The sequence below is a fragment of the Rhamphochromis longiceps genome, linkage group LG4 (genome assembly GCF_057381845.1).
Source record: "Rhamphochromis longiceps isolate RC_006_pf linkage group LG4, R_longiceps_female_GT1.1, whole genome shotgun sequence".
In the NCBI taxonomy this organism is placed as follows: domain Eukaryota; kingdom Metazoa; phylum Chordata; class Actinopteri; order Cichliformes; family Cichlidae; genus Rhamphochromis; species Rhamphochromis longiceps.
This window is the reverse complement of record NC_140560.1, coordinates 12,432,476-12,444,787: the sequence shown is the minus strand read 5'-3', so window position 1 is coordinate 12,444,787 and position 12,312 is coordinate 12,432,476. Positions and strand designations below refer to the sequence as shown.

The window sequence follows — 12,312 nt, the reverse complement described above, 5'->3', positions numbered from 1 at the left end:
ATTGAAATGGGTATATATTTGTTTTTTGTTAAGTTGCCTAATAATTATGCACAGTAATAGTCACCTGCACACACAGATATCCCCCTAAAATAGCTAAAACTAAAAACAAACTAAAAACTACTGTTACGTCTGGTTCAGTTTGGGTAAGAAGGAAAAACAGCCGAGTCCGTGTAGGTGACAAAAATAGTGATTTTATTACACACTTCTAAAACAGAAGCATGGGAAGACAAGCGTACAGCCACAGATCTCCAAAGAGTGGACCGTTCCCCATCCTTATATAACCCATGATGACATCACACAGTTAGACCTTACTGGAAATGATAACAGTCTCCCCATAGTCCAAAGTTCTCCTTATACAAACATCAGATGATACTTTAGAGAAAAACAAGTGTGTGACATGTCATGTTGTGCAGTTCTGTGAGCCTGCGTGTCCAACTAGAGAATGTCCTGACATGACCTCCCTGTGTAAATAAGTGTGTGTGCGAACGTGCGTGTTTACATAACTCTGTATGTGCATGTTCTGATGTAGGCCTGCAAATGAATTAGAACAAGGTCCTGCTGGACCCTCCAGTTTGGACGGTGAATACAATGCTATGGATACCATTTGAGACTTGATTACAATGATGATAATATGCATACATTAATCTTTACTCAGATTACCATAGATATAAAACAAAGATTATACTGTCATCAGATTCCACAATGGTAAATGATTAATGATTGATATTTCTAATTATAACTGTGATCATAAGAATACAAAATAAAATATCTCCTGGTCACACTACTTCCAAAAACATTCAGCTTTGATATTAATGAGTTTTTTGGGTTCATTGAGAACATGGTTGTTGTTCAATAATAAAATTATTCCTCAAAAATACAACTTGCCTAATAATTCTGCACTCCCTGTGTGTGTGTGTGTGTGTGTGTGTGTGTGTGTGTGTGTGTGTGTATGTATATACACTGAACAAAAATATAAACGCAACACCTTTGTTACTGCTCCCATTCCCCATGGGATGGACGTAGAGACCTCAAATTCATTCCAGATACACAATATAACCATCCCTCCCAAACAGTGGTCACAAATCAGTCCAAATGTGTGGTAGTGGGCACATCTGCTATATTGAGATAATCCATCCCACCTCACAGGTGTGCCACATCAGGATGCTGATCTGACATCATGAGTAGTGCACAGGTGTACCTCAGACTGCCCACAACAAAAGGCCACCCTGGAATGTGCAGTTTTGTCTCACAGCAAAATGCCACAGATGCCACAAGCAATGAGAGAGCGTGCAATTGGCATGCTGACAGCAGGAATGTCAACCAGATCTGTCGCCCGTGCATTGAAGGTACATTTCTCAACCATAAGTCGTCTCCACAGGCGTTTCAGAGAATATGGCAGCACATCCAACCGGCCTCACAACCGCAGACCTCGTGTAACCACACCAGCCCAGGACCTCCACATCCAGCAGGTTCACCTCCGCAGGGGCGTGCTGGGTGTTTTATATATATATATATATATATATATATATATATATATATAAAACACCCAGCACGCCCCTGCGGGCGGTTTATCCTTCAAGCTCGGGTCCTCTACCAGAGGCCTGGGAGCTTGAGGGTCCTGCGCAGTATCTTAGCTGTTCCCAGGACTGCGCTCTTCTGGACAGAGATCTCCGATGTTGTTCCCGGGATCTGCTGGAGCCACTCGCCTAGCTTGGGAGTCACCGCACCTAGTGCTCCGATTACCACGGGGACCACCATTACCTTCACCCTCCACATCCTCTCGAGCTCTTCTCTGAGCCCTTGGTATTTCTCCAGCTTCTCGTGTTCCTTCTTCCTGATATTGCTGTCATTCGGAACCGCTACATCGATCACTACGGCCGTCTTCTTCTGTTTGTCTACCACCACTATGTCCGGTTGGTTAGCCACCACCATTTTGTCCGTCTGTATCTGGAAGTCCCACAGGATCTTAGCTCGGTCATTCTTCACCACCCTTGGGGGCATCTCCCATTTTGACCTCGGGACTTCCAGGTTATACTCAGCACAGATGTTCCTGTACACTATGCCGGCCACTTGGTTATGGCGTTCCATGTATGCCTTGCCTGCTAGCATCTTGCACCCTGCTGTTATGTGCTGGATTGTCTCTGGGGCATCTTTACACAGCCTGCACCTGGGGTCTTGCCTGGTGTGATAGACCCCAGCCTCTATGGATCTTGTACTCAGAGCTTGTTCTTGTGCTGCCATGATTAGTGCCTCTGTGCTGTCTTTCAGTCCAGCTTTGTCCAGCCACTGGTAGGATTTCTGGATATCAGCCACCTCCTCTATCTGCCGGTGGTACATACCGTGCAGGGGCCTGTCCTTCCATGATGGTTCCTCGTCTCCCTCCTCTTTCTTGGGTTTTTGCTGCCTGAGGTATTCACTGAGCACTCGGTCAGTTGGGGCCATCTTCCCAATGTATTCTTGGATGTTCGTTGTCTCATCCTGGACTGTGGTGCTGACACGCACCAGTCCCCGGCCCCCTTCCTTCCGCTTAGCGTACAGCCTCAGGGTGCTGGACTTGGGGTGAAACCCTCCATGCATGGTAAGGAGCTTTCTTGTCTTTATGTCAGTGGCTTCTATCTCCTCCTTTGGCCAGCCTATTACCCCAGCAGGGTACCTGATCACGGGCAGGGCGTACGTGTTGATGGCCCGGATCTTGTTCTTACCATTCAGCTGACTCCTCAGGACTTGCCTGACCCTCTGCAGGTACTTGGTGGTTGCAGCCTTTCTAGCGGCCTCTTCATGGTTCCCATTTGCCTGCGGGATCCCCAGGTACTTGTAACTGTCCTCTATGTCTGCAATGTTGCCTTCTGGTAGTTCAATCCCCTCAGTTCTGACTACCTTCCCTCTCTTTGATACCATCCGACTACACTTCTCCAGTCCGAATGACATTCCAATGTCATTGCTGTATAGCCTGGTAGTGTGGATCAGTGAATCGATGTCTCGTTCACTCTTGGCATACAGCTTGATGTCATCCATGTACAGGAGGTGGCTGACAACTGCTCCGTTCCGTAGTCGGTATCCGTCGGTATTCCCTCCACGCTGACCAGGGACATTTACAAGAGCCCGATGGCCAATTATGTTCCCCCACCTCCTCCCGGTGTCCTAGACCACCTCCTCCTCCTCCACCTCTTCCTTTGCATCTCTTTGGATCCATTGCTTAACCAAAGGTTTTTAGTGGGAAGTTTTTGCAGCATGTACAGCATAAATAAGTGCGCTCGCATGCTCTTTTTTGTCAGCATCATAAGATCTGCCACTAACACCAGATGGTGATTGGAAATATATTATCTTCGAACTCTTGTAAAAGTCTTTTGGAGATCTTTTTAGTTTCTGGTAGTTGGCCTCCATCGTCCTCTGTTTTTCCACACCACACCATGAGAATAACCTTGTTCGTAGTTTTCGCTTCTTTCGGAAGAGGCGATCTTTGAATGACCACTTCCTGGTGCGGCTGAGCTACAGCCAGTGCAGTCTTTATGGAATATCCAGCACCTTTGAAATGTCTTTAAAAATGGCTTTTTCAAGACTTTTGATCCTCTTTTGTTTGATATTTAGTGGTTTTTCTTTAACTTGCGCCCACAGAGACGCTGACTCTTCGGATGGTGACACCTTTGCCTTTCTTGAGGCGCTTGTAATTACGGCATTTATGATCTCTTTAAAGAGCATCTGTTCCTTGGTGCATTTTTTGGGCCCTCTGCTACGGAGAGATCAGACTCCAGATCAGCTGACTGTGGCTCCTCCTGATTCAGTTGCTGGGTGCACGGATGTGGGCAGCACACACAGTGCTCTAATTTCTCCCCTGTACTTGTGCCAGTTTCCCACAAGTACATTTTTGTGAGTTAAAATCTAACAGGCAGAAGGCAAATGCATTTGGCACGATGTTGGTGCAGGCGACTATAAATCACACTGTTCACACAAACACAAACCCTGAGGCTTCATGCATTAAAGAAATGCACATTTACATTCCAGGTGTCAAAAAAGAAACAAAAAACCCCAACTCAGTTTAAAAATACACAAAAAGCTGAAAAGTGTGTTTTGCTGTGTTAACTCAAGTGGAGAGTAAACATCAGCTGTCATTAAAATATGTTCAGAGTTTTGCAAACTGTGGAGGAGGAATTTCGACCGACTCTTCTTTACAATGTTGCCTCAGTTTATTGAAGTTTGGGAGTATTTGTTTATGCACAGCTCTCTTAAGGTTAGGGTTAGGACCATTGATCAACAGCCATGGCCTCCTTGACTCCGCGCTCAAACCAGCGTTCCTCCCTGTCCAGGATGGAACGCTGGTTTGAGCGCGGAGTCAAGGAGGCCATTTACGTGAAAAGGGAAAGACCATCTCTGAATCGAGGAGGGGGCCTAAGGGTACATCTTTCGCCATCTTACAATGCTGTGATTGTAGCCATTCCCCAACTCTCTGTGAATGGTACTCACGGCCATTGATCAGTGGTTGTTGATCAGTGGTCATGAGAATTTGCATAATTATGATTAAGGAACTGACCTCCGAGCCCATTGTCCCTTCAGTGGGCTGGTTTCAGTCATTATGCAAATGTACTGTTTATAAGATTTGGGGAAACCTGCAGTCAGCTGAGACTGAAGAAGTCACTTGGATGAGTGATGAAACGTTTCTCCCACAAAACGCTACGTCCAGATGAACAGAATCATCTTTTGGAGATTTACTTTCCTGGATGATTGAGCATGCATCAAGATGTAACACTAATATTTTTTTTTAAATGTACACTAGTATGATAAGACAGTTACCATGGACTGACATGAGTTAAACTTAAACATGAATTATTATTGTTATTATTAATAACAATAATTTACATAAACCTATTAAATCTTTGTTGTAATGAAAATCAATCAATCAATAATAATTGTCGATAGAACGAAAGTCAAAATGGAATTTCTTTACAGATTTGTCGTCAGCTCTTAAGGATTTAATTATTACATGATTTATGACTCATCACATTTTTGGTTATGATTTATGATGTATGTATAATAATTTATTATAAAAACCTGTATTGGATTAAGTAGCAGAATGTAACTTTTGCTAACAAATTAACAATTTCAAAATTGCAGCGCAGACTTCTTATTCAGCTACTCAGCACCCTTACCGTAATCTCGGTAATAAAGTAGCAACCAAATTCAAGGTGACTTTGGTAATTGCCCTCAACAGACCAGGTTTTCTGACTTGACTTGACCCTTCTGGACTACACAGCCGGGGGTATGAAGTACCAGAACCTCCAAGCTTTTGGCCCTTTCTGGCATGTCGTGGCAGGCCTTGGTATGTTACACTAACGAGTCCATGGTTTGCGGTATTTTTTAGCAATTGCAGTGTTACATCCACTAGGTGGCACCAAAAACCTGCCGTAGCCGTTTAGAATTGCGACATGCCGTAAATCAGCTGTCGCAAAAACAAACAAACAAGAAACGTGGATACTACTTTCTAATCATTAATTAATGTTTTTATTGCTTTTATTATTATTTCAACGCATGTTAATTAGTGGGTAGGTGACCAGTGTCCGGTCATCATGTTCGTGCTGGTGGAAATGGTCGACACGGTGCGGATTCCGCCGTGGAATTTTCACCGGCAACTCAACGAGGCTGTTGCGGAGGAACTGAACAAGAAACTGGCCAACAAGGTGATGGAGACAATTCTAGCAGACTTAGGATCAATTTTCACCACACAAAACATAAGCTGTACTAACAGTTCATCCAGGGTCCTTTATAAATTCATCCTCTTATTTTTAAGCTATACGCGTGGGTGGCAAATGCAAGGAAAAACCCGACCTCTGCACTGAGTGGATTCAGTGGCTCTGTTATTCAGTACGATTTGGTTTCACTTTGCCCTTTAGCAGATAAAACTAGTGTAGGTCACTAAACAAAGGGCTTAGATAACTCGAACACCTGTGTGAGATCTTGGAAAGCACTCACCATTATCATCGTTATCACTAAAACATAAAATGAGGGCGTATGTTGTGGAAAGTGATCATCCCTCTAATAGAGTTCAAGAAAGGCTAATGTTTCCATGGCATCTGGTGACCCTAAACCTTGCTGAGACCCATCCAGGTTATCTGAACTACTCCTGTGGTCAGAGCCTGATCAAAAAAGCCTTTAGATACCCATTACTAGTCTCCTTCAACGGTACAAGCCTTTAAACACTGAAGTTCTTGATAGTTCACCTCATGAGTAGTACTTTGAGAAGAGATGCAATGTATTGAGGCATCTTCAGTAAGAGAAGACATGGCATTGCCACCTAGACTTGAGATACAACAATTTTAATAGGGAATTCCATTTACAAACATTTTTAGGATAAGACTGGTCTTTCTTTCGGAAACTGAGCCTCAGTGCTGTAAATAAACCTGCCATCATCAGTACTCTAACCCATAATGAGGAATGGAAATGATTCTGTGAGAAATGTAAATATTTACATGTCTTTAAAAAGTGCACACAGCTCTGAAAAATATTCTTTACTTTGTCTTTTTGGCTAAAAAAAAAAGATACATTTAATATTATTCCTTAAAAATATGTTGCTACTGTATTTATATTAGGCATATAGCAGAGTCCTGATTTATAGACAAGAAAGCATTTATTAGCAAGCACATAATACCAGTATTTGGCAGCTAAAATACTGAACATATATTGTCCTTTTAGCAGAAGTTTGTGTGTTAAATTGTGTAGTGCTGTGCTTACATTAGGTGGTCTATAACGTGGGACTCTGCATCTGCTTGTACGACATCACAAAACTCGAGGACTCCTATATATTCCCAGGAGATGGAGCCTCTCACACCAAAGGTATGACGATCATCATCAAATAGCTGAGACAGCCTTGCTGTAGTTGAGTTAAAGTCATATACTGCTTGTAATACCTCAGACATCAAAGCAAAACTCACCTTTTTCTACTGTTAGTGCACAAACAAGGTAGATGGTGGTGAGTGGTACCTCCTCCTTACCTTCTCTGGTCTTTGTGTCAGTTCATTTCAGGTATGTTGTTTTTCACCCCTTCCTTGATGAGATCCTCATCGGCAAGATCAAGTACTGCAGTCAGGAGGGAGTTTACGGTAATTTTTGACATCTGCACAGCACCATTTTAACACATGTGTCTGCACGTTTATTCTCCACACCCTCAGAGGAAGGTTAGGGCGGCAACAAACAAGCATTCTCCTTGCTGACTGATATTAGCCTCGAAACCAACCATCAAAATCTCCCAGAGTTCAGGGTGACATCTTTAGAAGTTTTTTTTAACCAGTATTTAAGCTATTAACTGTGCAGTAATGCAGAGACTGTCTACAAATCAACATTTTGGAACCTTTTGCTTAAAAAATATAAATAACTTGTCAGTGTCTCCAGTGCCAGAAGGTGCCACCCTCATGTATGCTTTATTGGTACCCTCCAAATAACTTTCCATTATGGTTAAGACAGTATGGAAGGCACAGCAGGAACCTACAGAATGTCAAACACTGTATCAAAAGATCATAGAAACAGGAGAATACAAAATCAGTCCCACCGCATCATTCAAAATCATGGATGAGCTCATCTACCGTGTTGTCAAACTTACTGCACAAGACCCTGTTTCAAGTCTACATACCAAACAGCTTTCAGTTGCAGTTACTGGAGTGTTACCACCACGATCATGGGATTTTTTTTGGCTTTAAATATTGGAACAATTAGCACCGTGCGTTGTGAATTTTAGTAAATCAGTTTGGACGCTTGATTTAAATATTCTCCTCCCTGTTTTTGTGCCTTTAGAAAGAAGTTCATATGCAAGCGGGTCGGTCGCATCTTATGTGCAGTCTTCTCATTGCGCAGTCTTTGTAAATACTGTATATAAAAAAACATCATTATATATGATTTTTGATTAAAATATTTTCTACAAGGTATTTAAAGATGATCGTGAAGCTTTTCTTTAAAGTCTGCTTAAGAAACTTCCTGTGTCCCTACTTTCATCTGCAGCAGGCAATATAAAAGTACCTTTCTAAAGCACTTCTCTGCTTCACAGTGACCATGGGCTTCTTTGATGACATTCTCATCCCACCAGAGTCACTTCAGCAGCCTGCAAAATTGTATCCTGACATACGTTTCTGTGAATTACATAAAGTGCAGGTTTGTTTCCAAATCCCTGTTATTATAATCAAAATGATGTTTAGGTTATTTTCTTAGCTTAAGTGAAGCCTTCCTTAGTTGCCACTTCAGTGATGAAGCCGAGCAAGTTTGGCTTTGGGAGTATGAGACCGATGAGGGTGCCCATGACCTCTACATGGACCAAGGAGAGGAGATCCGTTTCAGGGTGACAGATGAAGTCTTTGTGGATACGTCACCAACAGGCCCGGCCACTGCCGCCTCTGATACGGCGGCACAACCGGGACAGTCAACGGCACCACCGAAAGAAGACGGCGGGGAGAAGAAAGAGGCACCATATACGCTGATTGTAAGAAAATACACTTTCTTATCGTCTTCATTAAACATCATAAAGCTGTGTTTTACTACCGCAATCAGTTTTAAATCAAAAGTCAGATGTGACTGAAGTGCAGTGAAATTGCAGACTTTCAGCTTTTAATTCAAAGCGTTTCACAAAAAAAATTGTATTGGCTGTTTAAGAAATTTATACACAGCCAAGATTTTCAGACGGGAATTGGAAAACTGGTTTTGTGGCCTCACATTTTTGTTGCTTTTCACTGTAATTTGTATATGAGGCCAAAAGAGATGTCAGTGGCAGTGAAAGAAGCAGTCATTAAGCTGAAAATCCCAAATAAAAACATGTCAGAGAAGCACAGCAGAAACCTCAGTAGGAGGCAAATCAAAAAGCTGGTGAAGAACTGACCAGCGTAGCAACCTCAAAAGGCCTGAAAAGACCACAGAAGACAACTAAAGTGTGTGACGATGGAATTAAGAAAAACAGCTTCACAACATCTAACCAAGTCGGAAACACTTTTGAGGAGTGCCAAAGTGTACAAGCTAGAGACACTTTCATTAATGGAAATACAGAGAGTTTATAGCAAAGTGCAAACTGCTGGTTACACTCAAGGATAAGAAGGTAAGATTAGATCTCACCTGAAAACATCTAAAAGAGCAACAAGGAGAAATCAAGACGAACTTGACTGACAGATAGAGGAAAGTATGAAGGAGTGATAAGCCACATAATACCGCATTGCCTGTCAAACATGGAAGTGTTGCAGTGGAAATGTTATTGCATATATACATATAGACATACCTGTGTAACTGGTTTACTGGTGTTTATTGATGACGTTACCCATTTTTGAAGCAGCAGGATAAATTGTGAAGTGTAGAGCGCTGAACTCGCTGTTGAGATTCAGACAAATGCCGCAAAACTGGATAATGACCCGAATTAAACTGTAAATTTAACTCAAGAAACGGGAGGTTCTTCGGTGGCTGAGTCAGTCACCTGACACCCACAAATACAACACAAACAAGCAGCTACTGAATGAGGTAGAGCATCTCAAAGGAGGAGACGGAGCATTTGGCGATGACCACAGGTCTTTCAAGACTTCACAGTCACTGACTACAAAGTGTTTCCATCCAGTTTTTAAAAACTATCTCTATTTTTAAATGACAATTAACCAGTTGATCAGTTAATTCTGAGCCTTTGTACATGACGGACTTTGTATAAAAATGTCTGGAGTATTGGGATACATGTACCGGCGTTACGTATTGAAAATACAAAATATGAGTAACTGTATTTTGTTACAGTTACCATTTCAAGAGGTGGTATTCAGAATAAAGTTACTTTGTTGAAAGCGATGGATTACACAGCGGTCTTTTCCTGTTTCATATGTTAGGCTGTGCGCTCTCTATTTTTGGTAATTCCACGCTGGTGGAAACCCCAAAAAACATGCATTAAGAGGCTCCAATGCCTGTGTCTCAATCTCGCGGCCCAGGTCACCTCTACATGCAGCCTGCATTATGACGTGAAGAAATATTTTTTAAAATTATTGTTCAAAAAATCTTTTAATATGAGGGCAACAGGCAGAGTGTTACAGGCATAGCCCTAACGAATGTAGCCTCATGGGCAGTGTAGTCCAGTTGTAAGTAAGCTATTAAGACTCGACTGTACACTGTGTTCGTGTTTTCCTCCGAAACAATAAGTTCTGTTGAAGCAGCCTTTCAACGCTTCTCTCTGTCTCTCGCTAGCAAAGTTGACCCAGACAAGAAAGTAAAGCTAGTTTTTGGTTACGAGCCCGACACGGAGCCCAACACATTAGCCAGAGGTCCCTTTACTACGGTTCGGAGCCGCGGACCTGTTTTATATATGCACGGAATAGTTTTCTATATGAGATCGCTGCAAAATTTGCAGCCTTACCTAATGTCCACCCTACTGTTACTCATTTTGGAATACATTTTAATAGTAACCTTCCCAACACTGGTAACACTTAATGCAATGCTTTCCTTTAACCCCTTGAATTAAAGCTCGCATTATGACTGATCGATATAAAATCCACTGCAGTGATGTTGAGAGGCAAAAACGACAAAAAAGTGCCCAACAAATTATGGCGCTAACTGTAACCGTGTGGTAATTAAGGCGTTGCCTTCATCTGTATGGCTGAAGGAGTCAACCAGGTTTTTCTTACCAAGCTGTCTCTAAATGGACACAAGAAAAGTTTTTTTTTAAACCATCCTTTTCATCGCTCTAGTGAAAGAAGTAATTACCACTGTGTGACTAAAGTGATCAAGACTTTTGCATCCCTCTGTGTTAGGCAGTGGGATGTGTTGTGTCAGTGTCACAAGCTAAGAAAAAAAAAACAAGAAGGCAATAGCAGTTTTGTTCTCTAGCTTTTCTGGGGGGACCACCTTTGGAGCTAGACCTCGTTTCTTATGGTCGTGCTGTTCGGTCTCATGAAAATGATGCTGGGAGCTCGGACATCTAGAGATAGCAAGATAAAACACTTGATTAAAGTAGATATTTCCTATGAACTCCTGACTCCTGTTTGCAGTGCAGTAGAAGACCATAAACTTTGCTATCTTTACCTAACCCGACTGATACAGGACATTTACATTAGTGTACAAAGAAGTAAGAGGAAGGTGCAGCACTGATGCGAGACAAATATCATTACATTCACGTCTAAAAATGGGTCACTATTAAAATGTTATGTGTGTGCATGTTAAAAAAATCTATCAAGCCCCAAATAGTTTTGTCTCTCTTTACTCATGCATACAAAATTAGGTACATGCTTATTTATAGATAACTTTTTAAATGCTGGATTGCAAAATAATGTCAAACTTGTGGCAGTGGAGCTTTTAGCTTTTTGGAAGCTTTTTTTCTGCTGTTTCTGTGTTGTGTTGTGTTCAGACCCGGAGATCATTTAGAAGCTTAATTGATGCTTAAAACTGGAGAAAATTGATGGAAAATTCATAACGAACAAGACCTGTAAGCAGAATAGATAATGTGAGTGGCATCTGTAAAATCTGAGTTCTTCCATAGTGACAAGTTGCTCTTTTCAGCTCTTCAGCTTTATGTGAAAGCATAGTAGCCAGCATTGATTTTCTTTGTGTCTACTACACCAAGAATTGAAGTATGATGTGACCGGTATGTATACGTTTTCCTGAAACAAGAGACCTACACAGCCTTGTGGATGTGCAGTGGCTTGAACTCTTCTAAAAGTCAAGGATCACACCCACCCTGACCTTTTCCACTTTTTGTTTCAGGGCACCATCTGTGAGCCAGGGCTCGGGCTGCTGTCATGGTGGAACAGCTAGCACTGAGTCTTTAACGCTAGCTGTTCAAACATCATAGCTGATCTGAGGCACGAGGGACCCTCGGCAAAGGTCGCTGAACCCCACTGTTTTGGTGCCTGTTTCCACCCATGTGGCATCCGTGTGATGGAGAACCAGTTCTTCCTTGGTGCCTTTTGAGCAGCAGTCCTTTCTGTGTCACATGCACAACGTGGGGTAATTTAAAAGGGACGAGACAGTTTGTATGGAAGCACTGACTTTATGCAAGAATATTATTTACCATTTAATGTAATTAAGTTGAAATCTTTCAGGCAGGGGGGAGAAATAAGTGTGACCCTACTGTATATATAAACTGCATCCAGCGGCAAAATCAAAAAGAATATGTCACCAGCATTGCATGTTGTAAAAGATGTTATTTTTATTTGACATACCTCCACCTCCAGGATCTGCTGCACACATCCTCAGTGTGTGCTAACCCCCCACCCCTTCCTGTTTTTTTCCCCCACAATAAAAGTCGAAATGAGAGCTAGCTGCTCTGTGGATTTTTCATTCTGTGTGATTATAGAAAGTATATCAGAAAGGATTAGTGAGCAG

At 42.1% G+C, this 12,312-nt stretch overlaps 1 protein-coding gene across 1 annotated transcript; it reads left to right on the top strand.

Moving 5' to 3' along the window:
• The first annotated feature begins 5,411 nt into the window (after positions 1-5,411).
• polr3h (polymerase (RNA) III (DNA directed) polypeptide H) lies at positions 5,412-12,247 on the top strand. The gene is made up of 6 exons (XM_085403336.1): positions 5,412-5,672; positions 6,729-6,825; positions 7,005-7,091; positions 8,030-8,093; positions 8,224-8,458; positions 11,692-12,247. Exons 1-6 carry the CDS (start codon positions 5,562-5,564, stop codon positions 11,740-11,742), a joined length of 645 nt encoding a protein of 214 aa, XP_085259462.1. The 5' UTR covers positions 5,412-5,561; the 3' UTR covers positions 11,743-12,247.
• Positions 12,248-12,312: the final 65 nt, after the last annotated feature.